Source organism: Anopheles stephensi, chromosome X (genome assembly GCF_013141755.1).
Source record: "Anopheles stephensi strain Indian chromosome X, UCI_ANSTEP_V1.0, whole genome shotgun sequence".
In the NCBI taxonomy this organism is placed as follows: Eukaryota; Metazoa; Arthropoda; class Insecta; order Diptera; family Culicidae; genus Anopheles; species Anopheles stephensi.
This window is the reverse complement of record NC_050201.1, coordinates 15576864-15598372: the sequence shown is the minus strand read 5'-3', so window position 1 is coordinate 15598372 and position 21509 is coordinate 15576864. Positions and strand designations below refer to the sequence as shown.

At 38.9% G+C, this 21509-nt stretch overlaps 1 protein-coding gene across 9 annotated transcripts in view; it reads left to right on the top strand.

The window, feature by feature from the left end:
* Window positions 1-21509, top strand: part of LOC118510758 — an 88890-nt gene that overhangs the window by 2661 nt on the left and 64720 nt on the right. For 2 of the 9 annotated variants that reach the window (XM_036053063.1, XM_036053052.1), the window contains exons 2-3: window positions 5447-5675; window positions 19136-19548. In XM_036053063.1, coding sequence (XP_035908956.1) covers window positions 19162-19548 — 387 coding nt within the window. In that variant the 5' untranslated portion in view covers window positions 5447-5675; window positions 19136-19161. Of the gene's footprint in view, window positions 1-4147; window positions 4241-5446; window positions 5676-9734; window positions 10516-18697; window positions 18840-19132; window positions 19549-21509 lie in introns of those variants that run through there. The other 7 variants (XM_036053042.1, XM_036053006.1, XM_036053025.1 and 4 more) reach the window with 7 other exon arrangements.

Below are 21509 nucleotides of genomic sequence, written 5' to 3'. Positions count from 1 at the left end.
TTGGATTTGGGCAGAAGATGGCGCTAATAGACAGCGCTGACACGTTTTCCAAGCATCCTCATCCAAGCTCTGGAGAACCAGGATATTCACATCAAGGTTTCATGATCTTTTGTAAGTCTAGCCTTTTTCGTCTTTACACCTATGCTATTTTAACATCGCTTCAGATAGAGAAAATGTCAGGGCAACAATCATAAAATCTGAAACCAAGAGATTTGGAAAGGCTTTAGTTTGCTTGGAATTACAGTAAACTCCATCTCTCAAATTCGAAAACTCCATTTTGCTTTACATTTGTGTTCTTTAAAAATTCATAAAACTTCACAAATTCGTAAACCATGCGAAATCTGTAATGCGTAATGCGAAATCTGAAGTTCAGAAGTTTCCGATAGCAACACTGAATGATAATATTTCAAATGAATAGTGGCATATTGCATGTCGCTGTGGAACATTGTTATCTAGCTATGGATTTTTTGCGGAATGTTTCATCCAATTCTTTTGGATCTAAACGGGCTTAATGCGAAAATGATTTAAATATGTTACTTGAAATAAAAACTTCATATATTCAGAAAGTTGACTGTAGTTCGGAGCATTTGACAGATGTCAATTGTTGACATTGACACCAATGTTCGTAGCAGCTATTATTCGTATTGAATTGAATTGACACCAATATTCGTAGCAGCTATTATTCGTATTTTTATTTATCAGAAAACACCTCAACAAAGAATATTTTGTTTTTATATTTCAAAGATAGGAAATCGTGCAGTCCTATAATTACTGCTGTAAGACCAATAAAGGACTTTTCTAACCAGGCTTACATTGTGTTTTATCCGCTATTTTCTTTCTGACAAAAAAGCACCAGGAACATCTAAACTTCCTAGAGAAATGTTGTGTTGGATTACAAGTTACCAAATGATTGCGTTAGAAACAAAAAACCTTGAAGAAAGATAATTTGTTTTTATTTTAATACAATCCTACTTTTGAACACAGCCAATCAAGTCCGAGTTGAAAGCTTTTTGAAGTTGAAGTTGGAAGTATGTTGCGCTATCAAAATGGCCTCAAAATGTTTAAAAAGTTAATCAGAATTCTGACCTCTGGATTGATTTTCTACAATATCCTCGTTTTCGCTAGATATTCAACTTCCTTTCACTCCCGAAAACACAAACTCAAGTCATTGATTATAGTCTCCATGAAGCTCACGTTTAAGAATTCGGCAGGCCTCTATTTTATTGTCCCTTCACTTGTATCGTTTGTTTCCGGCACAACCGAAATCAAATCACATTTGTCAGCAAAATGTGTTTCGGGCCAAAAGGTGCGTCAACAGAAGGCCGGCCAAGATATTCGAGATACCGTGCTGCAGCAAATCAAAATCAAAATCTAAACATTCGCCGGTGAAACGTGATCTGGCCAGGCAAAAGAAAAATGACTGTATCGCTGGTAGGTTTGATGCAGTAGTTCCTTGTTTCAATGTCCTTTACCCTGCTCACGTGACTCTCGTAAGCCTTCAGAAACCCTGAAACTCTGATGAAGTTGAAGAAGGTGTGTGCTGCTAGTTTTGAAGGGGGTTTTTGTCTCTGTTTCACATAATCTAGTTAGTAGGACTAGCTCTCTCTCTCTCTCTCTCTCTGTGTCTGGCTCTTCCCAGAATCACCTAGATGTGTGACTATAATTTAACTACAAGCTTGCCACCCTAAAAAACGACGACTAATGACCTGGGATTACGGTTAGCACACTAATTTGGCATTTACTACGATTCGTCGCGAGTCCGGTCGAAACAGAATCGGAATCGGGGAATGCTGAACGTGTTGTTAGCAATAAATAGCTAAATTGCATGGAGCAAACGACAAACAGCAGAATCTCTCTGGTAACGCTTCTGGCCGAGTTCTGGCATTTGCTGGGATGTCTTTTGCCGAAGGAGAAGTCTGCAACAGGAAGGATTTATTTTTATGTGTTTGTTTGCTCGCTTGCAATCTTGTTGATTAGACGGGCGGAGCGTCGGCACCACGGCATTGCGCGGTAACACCCGATCCTCATCGGGTGGGAACTTCCACCATAGCTGGGAAGTTCAAAAACATCCGGGACAACATCGATCCGGTGCACTGAGGTGCTGTTGAAACACAAAGGAAAATTCATAATTTTGCTAACCTCTAGCATCCACGCGTGCGAATAGTTATTCACCTCGTTTTTTTCAGCTGCTTTGTTGTTTGTCCGGTTCCGATACTGCACGAGCTAATGGCGAAGGACCGGTAGGACTCTTACCGAATCCTTCCTGCAGATAATCGAGAAATGATTGCATTTCGTCCTTAGCTCATACCAGATCGGACCTAGGCTCTTGGTTTTTCGAATCTCCTGTCATCGGCAAGAGGTTGCGAAGGAACGAGGATACATAATGTTATTTACAGTACAGGTAGATTGTTTGAATCTAAGATCTAACTAGCTGTAGGACAAAGTTTGCATTGTGTATCTGTGGGTGGCATATTAAAGAGCTTGCCGGAATGTGTCTCAAATGTGGCAGTAATTAGGTTTGGTACGAGACACGACCGGGTACACTTCATTCGGATGTCGATTCGTAGGTCCAGGTATTGCGAGGATCTCTCGTCAGAAGTTCACCAAACTCAAAAAAAAAAAATTCATCTAAAGATGGAACTACAATTAAAACTGACGTAGAATATTTTGGACATAGAATAGGTTTTCGACTTGTCTAGACAAGAAAGCTCTTCAAAAAGCGTTGAAGATTCTTCATCTACAGGGTTCAAATAACTAAGACCATAGATACGTGGATTTTGTTTTATTTCATCCTGGAAGAAGCCGAGTGTTTACTTAGCTGAGTGTGGAGGTTCTCGAGTCTTTTACCGTTTTTGGAGTAGAATTTGGGTGGATATCTTCGAGATTTAGCACCAATATAGAAAATAGGACTCGGAAATAGTTTTCTTCATTTCTGATGGAAATATAGCCCAAAACACATAAGACGATATCGATTAATATCGTTTGTCCAATATCAAATCTAACCAATTGTTTAGATAAAATCTCTTGGATTGTAAAACTTCAGCTTCTGGCTCGGTTGAAACTATAAATAGTGATTGAATTATAAATGACTTTCTTCAAAGTTTTCTTTTAAACTCTGGAGCTGATTCCGATGACTGCTGTTCACAAGGAAAATGGACGTTTTCTAATGTTTCGGTTAAGGAGACACTTGAAATACGCATCCTAAGCAATAGTTGTAAAAATTGAATATAAAGAAGCTTCTTTTTATTTTGATCACTGTTCTGAACTTTCTGCGACTCTCATCAGTGTATTGGCAGATATGAGCTTACAGATCCCAGGAGAATTCATATTATTTAAATTACAATTCAGCAAGGTTTGAACTAAAGCTTCCAATTATTCTGCTCCAGCTTCATTGCAGCTAGCGATTGGGATGTACACATCGAAAATATCGAGCATTGTAGCAAGATTAAAGTGCGTACGAACGAAAGAATGTCACAAGACACAAGAAAAACGCCGACTGCGTCCGATTGTGTGCGTGTATTGGTCGGTCGGTAGAGTGGAAACTAATCAATGGCTGCCTGTCAAAAGCAGTCCCGCCGATCGGGGTAAGAACTCGGGTGCCCCGGAGGCACCAATCGTGCACCGCAACCAAATTGCGAACTCTCTGCAAAAGACATAAAATTATGGCTGGGGGTTTTCGCCATTTTGCACTGAATATTAGCGCAAAAAGAAGCATGGCTGAGGAAATCTCATTCACAATTTTCAAACTCTCACCATCTAACCCCACCCACCATATATTGGTAAGACATTCGTCTACCGTTTGTAGAATATCCTGGCTGCATTCAAGACATCACAGAAAAAAAGCAACCAACCAAATGGTTTCTCCAATCATGATCTTGAGAAGTAAACAAAGAAAAAAAACCCAATCGCCTTTAGGGAAGCTCCGTGGTATCGCTTCCTCTTTGGACAGGAAGTGAAAGGATAAAGAGGCAATCATGTAACATGTTTTGAGGCTGTTTTGCTACATTTTGGCGTTCCGCATCTTCCGCTCGGTCCCGTCGTGCTCGAGCGTATTTGGTTTCACTACTGCTGCAACCAAAATAATGGTGTGTCATGCTTGACCCGCATTTTTTACCTGACGGTTTTTTCTTCTTTTTCTTTATTCTAGGCCTAACCCACCCGGCATAGTCGAGGGGTTGTCACCTATCAACCTATTTTCTCCCGAACCCGCGTGTGTATGTGTGTTTTTGTGTGTATGCGTGTGAGTGTTACCGTTTGTGTTACCGCGATCAACGTATGGCAGGAAAGGATCGTGAATTCGTTTTGCGAAGCACACATTTTTTTCACTTCCTTTATCTCATTTTTAGTCATTTTATTTAAAAAATTTTATTGATGTTTTACTCAAACTACTTTCTTTATTAAATTTATTTTTAATTCTTTGAAATTTGCTCTTCCGTCTTTTACTTATTATTTTTTACTTGATCGAATAGTTTCTGTGTTTTCTTTTTTTTTCTTTATTTTACTATCCACGTTAATATATTTATTTTATCCTTTCTTATTTTGGTTTCTTTATTTTACTTGCTGAGTGCATTTTAATAATTAGTGTTTGCCATAGTTTTTCCTAAATTTTTCTTTTCCATGTTTATGTCTATACTTCTCAATTTTTTGCTCTTTCCATTTATCCCTTTATATCTTGTTAAATTTACTTGTTGTAACATTTGTTCCGTCTTATACCTAGCTTTTTTTTCGTTTTTTTCGAGATTTTACTTTTCTCGTTATTAACTGTATTTTCTTTTACGTTTAAATATTTATAATTTTAATAAGTGAATGATTTTTTTCCTACTTTATTGTTTTTTGTACTTTAATTTTTTTCTAATTTTGCTTTTTTCTGGTTTTGTATGCTTTCATCGATGTTTTCATTTTAATTTAATTTTTTTGTTGTTGTGTGTTTTTTCTGCTTTATCTTTCCAGGTTTACGTTGTAATAATTTAAATTGTTGCAGGATTTTTTCTTTTGTTTATCCTTAAATTTTTAATACATTTACTACTTTATAATCCACGTTTTTCTATTCTTATTTTTCTGTCATTAGTTCTTTTATTTGTTGTTTTATTTTACTTCTTTCGTTTTACAATTTATCACTTTCATTTTTGCAAATATTTTTTCGTTTGCTATTATATTTTCACCTTTTTGCAATAAATTTGTTTTAATTTTGTTTTTCCTACATCTCTGTTCATACTATTTTCTTTTCCAATTCTTTTTTCGAGTGGAATTATGTAGAATTTAATTTTGAAAATTTTCACTTCCCTTCCTCCAACCCTCACCACACCCCCCTTCCGCTCATTAGTTCCGCTTCTTTCCGTTGCGACAAAATGCCCGTAATGCCGTACCACAACGGATAGCACACATTTCACGTCCACCAAATTACTTACGTTTCCGGGCTGCTTTGCGCGTCGGATTTCACTTCCAGTCGACACAATTCGCAGCAAAATGAGCAACCCTACGAAACGGTCCACATTTCGGTGACTTTCATCAATCAATCATACCGTAGCGGAGGCAACGCAGCAGCAGCTGCACACACACACCCGTACATATACCCTGACCTACCCAGTCGGGGTCGGCAAGATCGAGAAGCTTCAATCAAATCTAATCTGCCAGCTTCCGGTAGGATTTTCCGGTACACCGTTGTAACGAAACGGGTAACGAAAATGAAAAAAAAGCACGAGAATCAAAGACGTGGTAGTTCACGCACGTAGAAGGGCCTGAGAGTTGGAGCAGAAACAAAAAAACAGTGCGTGCGTACTTGTTGTTCCGGTGCGAATCAGGGAGCGATGGCACATTTTTAGGATTTGTTGCGTTTTAGAGAATGGCCCTTTGTATCCGTGTGTGTGTGGTTAGATCCTGCCATAGAAATGAAAATCAAGATGATCAGCCAGTTATTTTAATGCACTGTAGGGTTGTGAGATGGATGAGATTTAAATGTTTTATTCCCTTCAAATTTAAAGCCTTTTTCTCACTCTATTAAATCAAATGAAGCGAAACTCTATCAGTTCGATGTCAAGTGATTTTTTTCCCCGGTTTCAACTCACATGGTGGTTCATAAAGGCCCACAAACAGAGAGCTGGCAGCTGATTAATTAGTTAATTGTGTTACGTTTGAAAATTGAAAATTAAATTGGTTTATTTTTTTCTCGCTCCTCCGCTGTCAACTATTGGTGGGCAAAAGCATATATTCATTGCGCCTATGAGTGATGAAAGTTAAAATTTTGTGCAACCCGCTTTGCACTATCTCTCATGTTTCTTCTCACTGCCTAACATCCGTCGCATTGATTTCGGTTTCCCGTTGGTCTAGGCTGGGTGGAAATGTAAAAGAATACTCGATATGTGAAGTACGAATGTATGTGAATATTGTGGTTTGTGGTGTTGTCAATTTTCAGGGTGGTTTTTATGTTTTTTTATTGTGGGCTCTATCACCTCGAGCTTTGTTTCACCACGAGTTACCAGGCGCCTCCATCGAGCGTTGTCTCACTACTGAATAACGACAGTGGCAATAGTTCCTTTGTGCAACTGAATATGTGTGCCTGTGTTTTTTTGCTCTCTACGGAGCTTAGACAATATGAATAAGCCACACTCTCTAAATGGACCTAGCTGGTTCATGCAGAGAAAACAAAAAAAAAAATGCTTCCATTTGGTCATGTTGCAGTTTTACCATACCAATTTGCACGACACTTTTGCTAAGCCCATATGCAAACGCATTGTGAACCACAGCCAAAACGGTGGAGACACAACCCTCCATTTGATTCTATATTTTATTAGAAAGTTTCGAAAAACGGAAGCGAGACCAAAACCCGCTTCTTCGCTGTCAAACAGTATACGTCGGGCTCGCGAGAAAGGTGTTTTGCGCGCCGAGAGTGTTTGTTTTACATTCCCCTTTTTCTTCCTCCCCGGCAAGTAGTTGCCCGGTAATGTTTTTCTTTTTGGGTGTATTGGGAATTGATCTAGTAATAACATTCGATACTTTATACGCCCGACCTTCCTTGTGGTGGTTTGCGCTGGACAGCTTGCGCGCGAATGTGAGTAGACCAGTGCGAGAGTGCGAGTGAACCAGACATACAAAGTAAGGTAGAAAAATGAGTACAAAAAACATTGTCATCCTTCCAGTGCGCACCCCGAAAGTGATCAAATAACATCAAATAAAGTGAGTGCGGAGTGTGAGAGTCTACAGCTAAAGCCCCGTGGGCGACCGCCACCGCGTCACGGGCGTATCCTTTTTATCCTTTATACAGGTGGTTTATGACGGGACCTGCCGGGCACTGTCGCAGTTCGTTATGGTAATTGCTTTCATATCGAGCAGCAGCAGCCACACACACGCACGCACACTGACACACATTGGGGATAAGAAGCTTCAGCCAAAGGTGCATTATAAAATGGCTGTTTATATTATATCACGGGAAAAAAGATAAATAAATGAGACAGTTTTATAACAAATGCTTTTGCCACGTAAAGCCGTTCACGTGTGGTGGGCAATCGCTTCCTTTGTATGCAACAAATAATACACAACACACGCGCTAGGAAAGCGGATTAGCCAAAGTTTGTGTACGCCTTTACCGGCTCGCACTCACTAACATATCGGTATTTCTCTAAGGCCAATGTTAATTAAAATCTCGTGGCAAAAGTTTTGCTTCCGGGTGCTGCGCGGTTTCCTCTCACATATCCCACCATCGAATGGCTCCTAGCAAGAGCTCGGGGAACTGTTCCTATTTTAATCAATCAATCAATGCATCTCTCTACACACAGGAGGTAGGGGGGGGGGGGGGGGGGGAGATACAGATTTCTGCTTAGCCGTACGCCACGAAGTACTTGCACTAATTAACTTCAGCCGCCGGTACCCGGGGAATGGACAGTGGCCTAACAAGCACTCGAGTGCATTGCATCGAAAGTTAGCTCGTTAAAAATTGTTTGACAATCGATTTGCAAAAGGTTGTTTTTTTTTGTTGTCGCAAAAGTTGCTTCCGGTGAATTGTGGAAAGTTGCTGATGCCAGAGCCTTCGGCTCATTATCCGCTTATAATACGCAAGTGGATGCTAAATTCAAGATAGAAAAAAAAATCGAGAAATACAACAAAATTCTCACACATGATAGTGTTAATCAGTGTTGATTGGCTGCTTTGGGGTGGGGAAAAGTTGGTATGGAATGAATGTATTTGTAACAAGCGTAAGTTATGGAGGAAGTTTATCCTGCCTTTTCCTCGCTTTATAATCCATCGGATAATGTGGTTTGTGGCATTGTTAAATCTTTTTTTCATTCTCTTTCTCGACTAGTTTGTACGAGCTACCAGGCGTCTCCATGAAATGTTTCAACGGCTGGAAATAACTTATTGCATTGATTGGAGTGTATGATGCCATCTCAAAAGTTGTTTAAAAAGCTTTAAATTCTAGCTAGCTTATATTAATAGGCAGATAACTGTATAAAATTTATAGTAATTATATTGATATAACATGTTTTTCTTTATTCGTAAGGGACGGCCTGGCCGTAGGCTAAAGTCTGAAAAACAGAACCTCCCACCACTCATGGCACTCACTTTCCGCCACTGAGATACCATAAGATAAGATTAAATTTTGGAAAAAATGTGCAAAATTGTTGTAATAATTATATATGATAATTGTTTATAATACATAAATAAGTAATTACACTACAAAGCATGAAAAAGATACCCTTCTGCGTAACTCAGTCGCAAAAATGAGTGCCCGTGAGTTGGAGGGATCTTATTTCAGACTTTGGCCGTATTTTTTGAGTACCGGTAACTTGAGTGGATCTTAGCAAAAATGACATTAAAATTGTTTCTCTTTTTTTCGTATCTATAAATTGGATTGTTGTTAACAGAAAAACCTAATTCTTAGAGTGGTGGCTCGTTTTGCCTGTCTAGTAGTATTTTTCTCGAAAAATTTCAAAACATTTGTAAAAAATCTAGTTTATAATATCTGAATATTTATTTATTTTAGAATAGAATAACTATATTTAGAATTTTAGAATTAAGAATATCTAAATGATCTTTCATTTAATTTTTTGCTGCACCTTTTTCCTATGAGCTACCAGGCGTATCTATCTAAAGGTCGCTGTACACGAAACGATTCTTACGCGAATCTTCACTGACAGCGAATCTTTGTTTCGGTGAATTGGTGCATACGAGCAGATTCATCGAATCTTTTCAAGCAAAAAAGATTATCCGATTTTGGCGGACAACACGAATCTTTTGTGCGAATCTTTTGCCAACTCCCGCTTAGCACTGTTTATTAAAGGCTTAATTAAAGGCTTACGTTAAATGCTTAGGGGGAAGAGTATTTCTGTTAATTCTTACTCTTTTTCTTTGCGGTATCACAAAAATTCATGAAAAGATTCGTGTCGTGTAAACACAATAAGTCTCGCGATACCTTTTTACAGTGCGAGCGATTCTTTTTTTACGGAGGTATTGGTAAGATCCCATCCAGACCGCCTCCCCTTACGTAAGGCTAACTACTTTATTACGGGTAAAATTAAGTCGCTGAAAGCCAGAAATGGCAGGCCGAGACCTCTCGAGGTTGTAGTGCCAAGGAAGGAGAAGAATTGGTAAGATTGAGAATATATTTTTTAATATTTTTATAGCATTTAAAAAAATACTCTTTTTTACGAAGTAAAGCTTCGATTATCCTTGTTGGTTCTATTTCCTCTCCAAAGAAAAATTTCGTAAGCTTTTTAGTGACAAACGTATTTCATTAAAGTTTTATCGAAGGTATTCATAAGCATATTAGTTTTATTACGACTTTTAAGGGTACTAAACAAGTTTGAGATTTACACAATTTGAAGTAGTTTGTGTTGTCCTTACCGACTGCGCGATTCAGCAGCCGAGTAAACAGCAAGAAACTGTTTTGAGATCACCTGATACAAAGGATGCTAATAACGATGGGCTAATTCCATTTGGGGTTGTAAAGCCAAATAAGAAAAAAAGGTCTTATTTTCGTTTTTGAACGATTTTAAAGGAGGCCCCTTGGAGGATCTTTTGAACCGTATTCCAAGGCAATCATTTTTTAAGTTACGGTTATTAAGTTATTTTTTAAGTTACATAAGTTTTCGGTAGTTTTTAATATATAATTATGTGGTATAATCACGCGCACTTAACGTATAGCGTTGCTGCTGGTATAACTGGTATAAGACCAGCAGAGTTAGAGTGATAGAGTTGAAGGTACGCGTTCGAAGCGAGTAAAGCTGCACGTTCTTCTCTCTCGGAACGCCAAACAGTGAACATCTAGATTGCGATACTTAGAGCTATTATAAAATTAGGGTTTTTTTAACGTTAGGTTTAGTTAGTTTAGATGTAGTTGTAGGTTAGGCTTATCAATAAATTATAATTGGCGCTGTAGACAGTTCAGGAAGTGCTTAAAAACAGTGGAATAGAATTGGATTAATAATCCTTTCTAAAGTGGTTCCCGCAATTTGCACCGGCAGCTAAAGGATTGAATCCGTTGTTTGGTTCGAGGACCCCCCGGCATAACCTGCACCACACGTAAGTAAAACTTTTTTATTAGTTTTACTAACGCATACTCGATACTACAAGATAGGTCGATAATTGCAAAAAGTGTTTATAATTGTAGTTATTTTCGTTATAAACACGTGGTGCGAGACAATTCATCGAGTCTTCTCCACACACACATCCAACCAGTACTACTAGATAGGCTGAGCGGACATTGGCATTAGTATTATCACTCGTGATAATAGATGCCGAGAGAGATCGAAAGAGAAAGAGAACATTTTGACCAACACGTTAGCTGGCGTTCACCTAGTGTTAGGTCAGATTCGGACACAGAAACAGATTCTAACAGTTCCATAAAATCCGTGACGATGGAAAATCAAATTGTTGAACAACTTAAGCAGTTAACTTTAGGTCTATCTCAAATTAATGAGAGACTTAATATTCAGGAACAATCTATTAAATGCACTCAGGAACAAATTTGTGCTCAGGCTCATCAAGTGAACCACGTGGAACCTACCACTACATGCAAGGTTGAAGATTTTTATAGGATCCCCGATCCGATCAAATCTCTTCCTACTTATGACGGTAACAGAAAGCAACTGACCGCATGGCTTGATACTGCTGAGAGCACATTGAACCTTTTCAAAGACAGAGTGAATAGTGAAGTGTATGGTGTGTACGTAACAGCTGTTTGCAACAAAATCGAAGGAAAGGCAAAAGACACAATTTGTGTTGCTGGTAACCCGAAGGATTTCGATGAAATTAAAATAATTTTAATCGATGCCATTGGAGATAGGCGTGAACTTTCGACTTTTAAGTGTCAATTGTGGCGACACACAATGACAGAAGGAATGACAATACATAAGTATTACCAACAGGCTAAAGAAATTATTCAGAATATTAAATCAATTGCAAAGCAAGAAAGAGATTATAGGGACAACTGGACAGTGATCAATAAGTTCATCGATGAGGATGGTTTGGCAGCTTTTGTGGCAGGGTTGAAAAAACCATACTTCGGTTATGCTCAAGCAGCTCGCCCAAAGGACATAGAAGATGCGTACAATTTTCTATGCAAATTTAAATCGCAGGAAGTAAATTCCAATAGAATGAACAGTCAACCACCTCCCAGTTCACCATATAAGCAGGTTCAGCAAAGCAGACCAAATTTTGGTAATTATTCACGAGCACAATCGGGTTATTTGAAAAAGCCTGATAATCAATATCCGCAACCAATGGATGTTGACAATTCCATGAGAACAAAACACACTAGCTACAATAGAACGGTCAATAACACTGAAACTACGAATAACAGTGAAAATAATTCAAAATTTTCAACGGGCCACTTCGATAGAAAATCTGACTTGAAAGAATCATTGAATTTTTTGCCATACATAACTGTTTACGACAGCTCTTTGGACAGAACTATACGGTTACTTATTGATAGTGGAGCAAATGAAAATATTCTTAAACCAGGAATTATTTCCAATTGTGAGGATAATTGCTCTGCTACAATATCGAATGTTTTTGGAAATCATGCTACGAGCAAGAAAGCGACATGCCAATTGTTAGGAAAACAAATAAAACCACAAACGTATTTCATTTACAATTTCCATAATTATTTTGATGGACTTATAGGCTCAAAGTTCATGGCCGAAACTAATACTGTAATAAATTACCATACTAATACTATCACTATACAAGGTATAAAAACCAAATTCAAAAAATATTATGCTGACAAATATTTTCATCACACTATAACAGTAACAACTGATCGCAGTGGAGATTGGTTTGTGCCAACTTTTCAACGAATTGATCAAGATACAATAATAGAACCTGGGATGTATTCTTCACTAAACAATAAATCCACCATTAATGTGTTATCAACAAAAAAGATCCCTCCAGAAATTACAACGCTTAAAATAACTGTAAATAATTTTGAAACGATTTCGCCCATTCCGTTTGATTCTAATACCATTCCAAACAAAAGTATGATTGAACAATTAATTAGAACTGATCATTTATCGAATTTTGAAAAAGAGCAAGTTATCAACACCATTTTGAAACATCATCGAGTACTTTTAAAAAATAATGAAAAACTCACGAGTACCACCATAATAAAACACAAAATAAATACAAAAGATGATATCCCGGTGTACACTAAAACTTACAGATATCCACACGTATACAAACAAGACGTAGAAGCTCAAATTAAAGAAATGCTAGAAACGGGCATAATTAAACCTTCAAAGAGTCCTTACGCATCTCCTATTTGGGTTGTTCCAAAAAGAAAAGATGCATCAGGAATACAAAAAGTTAGAGTTGTAATCGATTTTCGGAAACTAAATGAGAAGACGATTAGCGATAAATTCCCTATGCCTGAAATTGAAGATATCCTGGATAGCTTGGGTAAATCACAATATTTTACGATATTGGATCTTAAATCTGGTTTCCACCAGATCGAAATGCATCCCGATCATCAAGAAAAAACTGCATTTTCCACAAGTTACGGTCATTTCGAATTTACTAGAATGCCTTTTGGGCTAAAAAATGCACCAGCTTCATTTCAGCGCACAATGAACAACATTTTAGCAGAGCTTATCGGTAAAATTTGTTATGTTTACTTAGACGATATCGTAATTGTTGGAAACAGTTTGGAAACCCATCTGGAAAACGTTTCAACAGTATTAGAACGATTGGCACAATTTAATTTAAAAATTCAGCTGGACAAATGCGAGTTCTTAAAAAGAGAAACAGAGTTTCTTGGACATACAATCTCTCCTGACGGGATAAAACCAAACCCTGATAAAGTAAAGAAAATTTTGAACTGGCCATTGCCCTCAAACGAAAAACAAATCCGACAATTTCTGGGTTTATCTGGATATTATCGTCGATTTATTAGAGACTATTCAAAGATTACAAAACCATTAACTAAATATCTTAAAAAAGGGCAGTTAATTGATATCAAAGACCCAGAATACATTGATTCCTTTATCAAATTAAAAGAAATAATAGCGTCAGATCAAATACTTGCATATCCCGATTTCAATCTACCTTTCATACTAACTACGGATGCCAGTAACTTTGCTTTAGGAGCAGTACTTTCACAAGTACAAAACAAAATCGAGAGGCCAATTGCGTTTGCTAGCAGAACATTGAATAAGGCAGAAACGAATTATTCTACTATAGAAAAAGAGGCACTCGCGATTATTTGGGCAATCCGTAAATATAAACCATATCTTTATGGGAATGAGTTCAAACTTTTTACCGATCATAAACCTCTCACGTTTATTAAAACATCTTTAAAAAACAATAGAATACTAAATTGGAGGCTTGAGCTAGAAAATTACCAATACAATGTCGAATACAAGCAGGGAAGAACAAACGTGGTAGCAGACGCTCTTAGTAGAAAAATAGAGGCTCCAAATGAAATTAATGCCAACAGCACAACTACCCTTGATACAAATCATTCAGCAGATACGTCAGACCATTTTTATATAAAATCAAGCGAAAGGCCTTTAAACTATTACCGCAACCAAATAATATTTGAAAAGGGCAATCAACATCAAGATTTAATAGAAACACCGTTCGCACATTATAGAAGAATTATTATAAAAAGAAGAGAATACGATGAAAATACGATCACTAATATTCTGCAGAAGTACCATAACGGAAAACAAACGGCCATATTAGCTCCAAAATGTATCATATCATTAATACAAAGTTCTTTCAAGAATCATTTTAGTTGCTGTGGTTACATGATCATGACACACTCACAAGTCAAAGATGTGACGTCGGTTGAAGAACAGAACCAGCTTATAGCAAAGGAACACGAAAGGGCTCACCGTGGCATAAATGAAGTTGAAAGCCAAATGAAGCGATCGTTCTTCTTCCCCAAGATGCATGAGCAAATCAAATCCGCAGTCAACACGTGTACTGTATGCAATAAAAACAAATACGAACGGAGGCCATATAACATCAAAATATCGCCGAGACCGACAACAGAAAAGCCAATGGAACGTGTCCACATGGATATTTTTTCCATCAACTCGAATAGTTTCCTTTCGTTAGTAGATGCGTTTTCGAAATTCGCTCAAATGATTCCTATAGAAACGAAAAACTTGATAGACGTTAAAAGTGCACTGGCAAAATATTTCAGTAATTTTGGAATCCCAAGACAAATAGTTACTGATCATGAAACGACATTCAGATCCATACAGCTAAAACAGTTCTTGAGCAGTTTAGGCGTTACTCTTACATACGCATCATCCTCAGAAAGTAACGGACAGGTAGAAAAAACGCACTCAACAATAATAGAAATCTACAACACGAACAAACACAAGTTTTTGAACATGAATACGCCAGATATTATCGCCATATCGATTTCGTTGTACAACGCAACAGTTCATACTGCAACAGACTACACTCCAAATGAAATATTGTTTAATCAATTGAATCATACAAATCCTATTGTAATAAAAGAACTAGCAGAGAAACTATTTAGCCAGGTGAAAACGAAAATTGAACTATCAAGGCAAAAACAAATGAAAGGAAACAATAACAAAGAAGAACCACCTTTGATACAGGAAGGCCAGCACGTTTATGTTAAACCGAATATCAGGAAAAAATTAGATGAAAGAGCTAAAATAACTACAGCACAAAATGTAAAAGATAGGACTTTCGAGAACTCAAAACATGTTAAGAGGCATAAAAATAAGATCAAAAGAACTAAAGCCGCTTAGGAATACGTCCGAGGACGTCCGTCTTTCGCCCCGGGGACGAATTATGTGGTATAATCACGCGCACTTAACGTATAGCGTTGCTGCTGGTATAACTGGTATAAGACCAGCAGAGTTAGAGTGATAGAGTTGAAGGTACGCGTTCGAAGCGAGTAAAGCTGCACGTTCTTCTCTCTCGGAACGCCAAACAGTGAACATCTAGATTGCGATACTTAGAGCTATTATAAAATTAGGGTTTTTTTAACGTTAGGTTTAGTTAGTTTAGATGTAGTTGTAGGTTAGGCTTATCAATAAATTATAATTATATTTTAGAGCATATTGATACATCGATAAAACGTGTCATGGTTTTGAATAGGAAGTTGATTTTTTTAATTGTTTAAAGCAGTGTATGAATCATTAGAAGGATTTTTTTGAATATATTTTTCCATAAAAATTGGACCAAACAAATTTGATGCATTTTTTTTTTACTGAAATTATTTGCGGCAGACACATAAATTTCATTGTATTGCACTTTAAATTGAAATGAAGAATAATTGGATTGTGAAAGTTGAGTACAGAAGAATTTATTTCTCTTAGTAAACATTGTGTCGTAATCTAGAGAAGATTTTAAGAAAAACGATCTCAACAATGTTCTGTCGTAGGCTTAAGAGAATTGAATTATTGTTTCCTCATTTTTACTCTTCTTCATCTTCTTCTTCACCTTTTTTTGGGTTGAAAGCCTAAGGTTGATTTCATGGTGTGGTATTACTGGCTCTCTTAATTAAATTTTGACTTGTAGCCCGTAGATAGGTAGACAAATTTCCTCTTCCGGACGGAATTCGATACCTGTTTCTGTCGTGTGAAGACCTGCGCTTCAATCTCTCCATTTAAATTCGACAAGCCTCAAGCAAGCTGTCCTTACGACAAAGACATTAGCAGCCTTCGCAAGAGTTATTAATATTCATATTTAACCACCTTAACGCCTGAAGGTATGCAGTATGTGCAGCATCCCAACGGGTAGCTGCAACAACTGTATTGCATACCTTTCAGACGTTTTCAATATGCTTTTTCCCCACCAACCAAAAACAAAACCCATCTTGAAACTTTAACATAGCATCGCTAATAAATAAGTTGTTTCGCTGTGTTTCGCACTATCCGACCCGCTTCTACTTTACCCTCACTATGTATTGAGTTCAAGTTAGCTCAACATCATCGATGCAACGTACCACACTTGCGAAGAAAACCTAAAACTCCTTCTCCTAACCAAGCAGATAAATCGTTACCAAGTGCTACCCGCCGTGCCAGAGCACGTAAACTCACGGGGTACCGCTCAAACATGCAAACATTGATTGAATCGGACCTCGATTAATGCTGTCGATAAACAGTGAGATGAAAGGTGAAGGGCCCGGGTATGATGGGCTGGGCATTCTAACAGCAGCTGCTGACAGCAATTTACCAGCTATAATGTTTCACCTCGATGCACAAGCGACACCGAAAGCAGTGCTGGCAAGCAAAACACCCATAATGGAAGCGAAAATGTAATACGACAGGGCAACTGCACTCTCGACTCGTAGTTGGCAATTTTCCTCAAGAGCTCTCTCTATCTCTCTCGTCGCTTTATCCCCTTTTCTGTTGGCAGATGTATTTGTTTGTGTGTTTTTAGTTTTATTGCATACGCTTCTTACTACCTGCCAGTAGCGGTAACAGTTCTTAAGGTGTTTTGTTTAAGTTTTTTTTTTGCTGTTGCTCCGCTTTTTACCAAGAAGAAGTACTTGAGTAAAAAGTAAAATGAGAATGAGCGGTCTGCATCGGTCCCCGTGCCATCGGGAGATTGGTTTTAATCCCATCAAACGAACTATCGCCGGATACGGAGATCGGAGGCCCTCCCGAATGTCTCGCGCACCGGAGGACGGCATAATTGAAAACGCCCTAGAGAATCAATAATGAAGTCTCTCACCTGGGTCGTCAGATTCTTCACGCAGGTGTTTTCTTTTAACCTTCTGTTTAGCATTAAACTCTCAGGCACCCACCCTTGACTGTGGGTGTTGTGGATAGTATCCTCGCGAAAAAAGCTTTTGCGAATGGAAACTCCGTTCCGATTTTTTGTCTGTTTTCTTTTGGCAAGTATTTGATTTTATTGGAGCTTTGATAGGTGGCGTGAAGCGATATGGCGAGCTGCCAACAACACGCGAATCGATCGATCGCACAGGTGACGAGGACTTGGGAAGTTTTTGCGGACTGAGCGCTAAAACAAACCTCAGGCAGGTTAAAAAAGCAGCTAGTAGTTGAAGGTTTCGGGAGAATCTCATTTATGCCTTGTTCTGCCCTTGATCTCTAGGAGGCCTTTAGCGTGTTCACACGAGCGCAAGATTTTTTTTCTTTCTTTCCTGTTTGCTGCTGAGGGTTTTCCGAATGGAGACCTCCGGAATATACAAAAAACAGGCAACCTAAATAATCGCAGAATTAGCAGCCACTGTGTGTGAAGCTGGACCGCAAACTTCGTCAATTAAGATTCGATGGTGGGTTGGTGTGTTTCACTCTACCTATTTCAATATTTCGTCTACCCTTTTGGAAGTTCTCGAAGAGCGAACATAAACATTAAGCGAGAAAAGCTAGCCAAAGAAAGTAATGGAAAACTGTACCACGAGACCGGACGGCCAAATGGACGAACGTTCCGAGGACGGTTGCCTCGTTCGCGATTGTAAGGGTGGGGTGGTGCCGGATGCCCGAGAAACGGGCTAATCAATTGCTGCGGTTTCGCCCGCACGCTTTGTCCTACCTGGAAGTGGGTCGCAAATAATGCAATCAAAATAGACCCACACTCGCGCGGGAGTTACGGGCTAAGGTACTTAAAGGCTTAGAAGACACATAGTACACAGCGTGTTTGTGGCATCCATCCGGTCCGGAACGAATGTGCCGCGAAATTAGGCGTGTGAACTGTGTGAAAATGGGGTCAATAGTAATAATTCACCACACCACACCAGGTTAGGCGAATGATGAGACGCAATATTTTATCCTCGCTCTCTTTCTCTCTCTCTCTCTCTCTCTATCGCTGGTTGAGTATGTACACGTGCCAAAGAATTGGATTAGTTTTGGTGATTAAAGTTAAAGTTGCCTAAATCGTCGTTGCTAGCTGATGGAACTATTGGAACAGAATACTGATGTTCTTCAGGGTGCATGAGATATTCTTGATATCAAAATCTAGGAATCTTGTAAGGATGTAATGCCTTCAACGACTATGCATTCTTCAGAACATCAGAGCTAATCCACCTGTCAGCAGTGTTGGCTCGAGATTGTAGCAAGTCCTCGTCCTTCTAGAGCGTGGTAGGCTCCAGGATTTTAACATCCTCCGTATCAGATTTCCCGCAGGTATTTTCGGAACAGAGATGCAACAGCCAACTTGGTACATTGGTTGACATTTCTTCCAAATCTTAACGGCTGGATTTGCGGCAGAAGCGTCACAAGTCCCGGAGAATCAAGTGATCCGGGAAGATAATGCTGCCAACTTCACTCAAATGTAACGACAGAAACGAAAGGATCTATTCAGCGGAATATGAAGCTCTTGTCGTCGGAAGTTCGGGAGAGAAGTAGGACTCTAGTATTTGGTTGAGATTCCTGTCAATGAATTCTTCAATATTTAAAGTTAAAAATTCGTCCATATTTCTAGTAGCTTGAGTCTTTACAAAGTAGCTTTAGTGTTTTCTTGAGCAATCCCTGAATATATGTAATCTGTATCTGCAACATCTGTATCTGCACATTTTAAGAGTTAGTCCAGCGTGTGCGGTTTCAGTTCAGATATTCTTCATCGGTTATGGCTGCTCTCTGAAATCCTTTGTTTTTACTTTTTTTTCTACTTCTTTTTCTTCCTCCAGCACTAATAGCTCTTTTCTTATGTCATATGCTCTCTTTCCACCTTTTGCGCATGTTCCTGCCAGTAGCGAGTAAAACCCGCTAACCGAACGTCATGCGTTCACCATCGATCAGCGATGTGAAGGGCATCCCGGAGGAGTTTGTGGCGGCCGTGATGCAGGTGCTGCTGGGCGAGAAAAACTACAGCGTCAATGGCGATTACAGTGCACCGTCGCTCAAACCGGTCGTCGCCCGGATCTATCCGCTGTTCATCCTGCTGTACGCAATACCGACCGCGGTTGGGCTGACGCTGAACGTGATGGTGATCGTGTACATCAGCAAGTACAAGCTGTACCGGGACGCGACACACGCGTTCCTGGTCAACCTGGCGGTGTGTCACTGTGTCCAGAGTGCGTTCGTTCTGCCGATCACGCTGATGGTGATGATGATCCAGAACTGGGTGTTTGGGCAATTTTTGTGCTTCTTCTTGCCGTTACTGCAGGTGAGTGTACTGTCGCTGCTCGAAGAAAATAACATAGAACACTAGCGCCTGAATGTATGCAATTATTATTTTAAAATAATCCCTTAAAACAATCCACAAAACCTACAATTTAAGTTGAGGCAAAGTTGCTTCAATGCAATCAAATATGTATTTGTTTATTTGCTTTGATTCATCCATTGACCACTTTCAGAAATATCCAGCTATTCAGCATAAAAAGAACTGACCTGTATTTAGCCGAATAAACTCAACTCCCCGCTACCTTAATTCAACCATTTCAGTCCAAAAATAAAAATATCCTCAATTGCGTGGTTCCCTTTTTACATCTTACGCCGTAATGGTTATTTCCTTCGCTGATGTACCATCCCATTAAAGCGTTGGAGAGGCTGAGGCAAAGAAACCCCAATTGTTAGCACGGCTCTTTTGCCAGACTCTTTAATCCCGTTTTTTTTACGAAAAGGCCCTTAACCATGGGGTGTACCATTTTTTGTTGTACCACTTTGGAAATTTAAAGGTGCCCTTGAACTGAGTCTCAAAATAAGTAAAAATGAATAGGTAATTGAGTAGAAAATCGTGCTACTGTTTGTGAAGCATGCTTTAATTACGACTATAGAGCATAATTTTTTAACATGCTCAAAAAACACGTCCGGATACAACTTCCGGGTATAACTTCCGTAGTCGTGGTACGCTTGGTGGGTTTAAGTTTAGCTATCTCATTCTATATGTTCATTCTGGAACAGGATTTTAGGCTCTGTTTTTTGCTATTTTTCCCCTATACGTTGTTCTACTGAGATGAAGGGTACTCATAAACGTGTGTGTGTGTATTTAGCTTGTGGCATCATCAATCATTGATCATTTTTACCCAGCTTCCCTTTCCGGACGTAAGCCTTCCGCACCGTTTCGCAATGGGAAGGTTTTTGAGGTTAGGTGTGAGAGTTGATAAACTGAGCAAATGGGTTGAAATCGATGGAACTTAGCAAAAGAAGTTTTTATGACTTTCCGACAAGCGACTCAATCCTTTTAGGTTTCAACTCACTCTCACTCTCTGTGGTGAGTGATTAGTGACACGCTCCTTTTTGTTTTAACTCACTTCCGCTTTCTGTGCCGACTAGTGACTCACTCTTTTTGGTATCAACTCAGTCTCTGTGCTGACTAGGAACTTACTCCTTTTGGTTTAAACTCACTTTCACTCTCTGTGCCAACTAGTGAGAAAGAAATACGTTACAGTAATATTTTTTCATGCATTTCTAAAGAGTGAATCAAAGATTCAAATTATTAAAATCACTCTTTCGCTCTGTTTTAACTCTTTGGAAAGAGTGGTTATTCCCATTTCCAACATGAATCAATACAGGAAATGCTTCAAATGCACAAGGAGAATAATGTAGGCTCACAGTGGAACTTTGCAGCCATACAATGGAATATTGCATTCAGTGAGGGAGAATTCAAACAAGTTTCTCTCAAAAATTGTTTGGAAAAAATTGGTTTAATTTCTTATTCCTGAATTTGAAAATTACAACGTGCCATTTGTAGCAATACGGCCAGGCCGTTCTTTATGAATAAAAAAAAACGTGCCATTTGTAATGTATTTGTATCCTTGCTGCATGCAAGATTCCATTATATGATTACAAATTTTCCCAACGCGCTTATAATACTCTACTTCTGCTTCTTCTTCGGTGGCACTACAACCTCGAGAGGTCTCGGCCTGCCATTTCTGGCTTTCTGTGACTGGATTTTATCCGTAGCAAGGAAGTCACCCCGGCGTACGGGGAGGCGGTCTGAATGGGATTTGAACCCTGGTCTTGCCGTGATGAAAACCGGCGCCGCTGTCGCCTCGACCACCGGACCACCCCAATACACTACTCTCCGTGTGAAAAATTCTCCTTAGTGATACTACAAACATACTCCATACATACATCGATTGTGATTTAATACATAGAAACCCTACATGGTTGAACACAAAAATG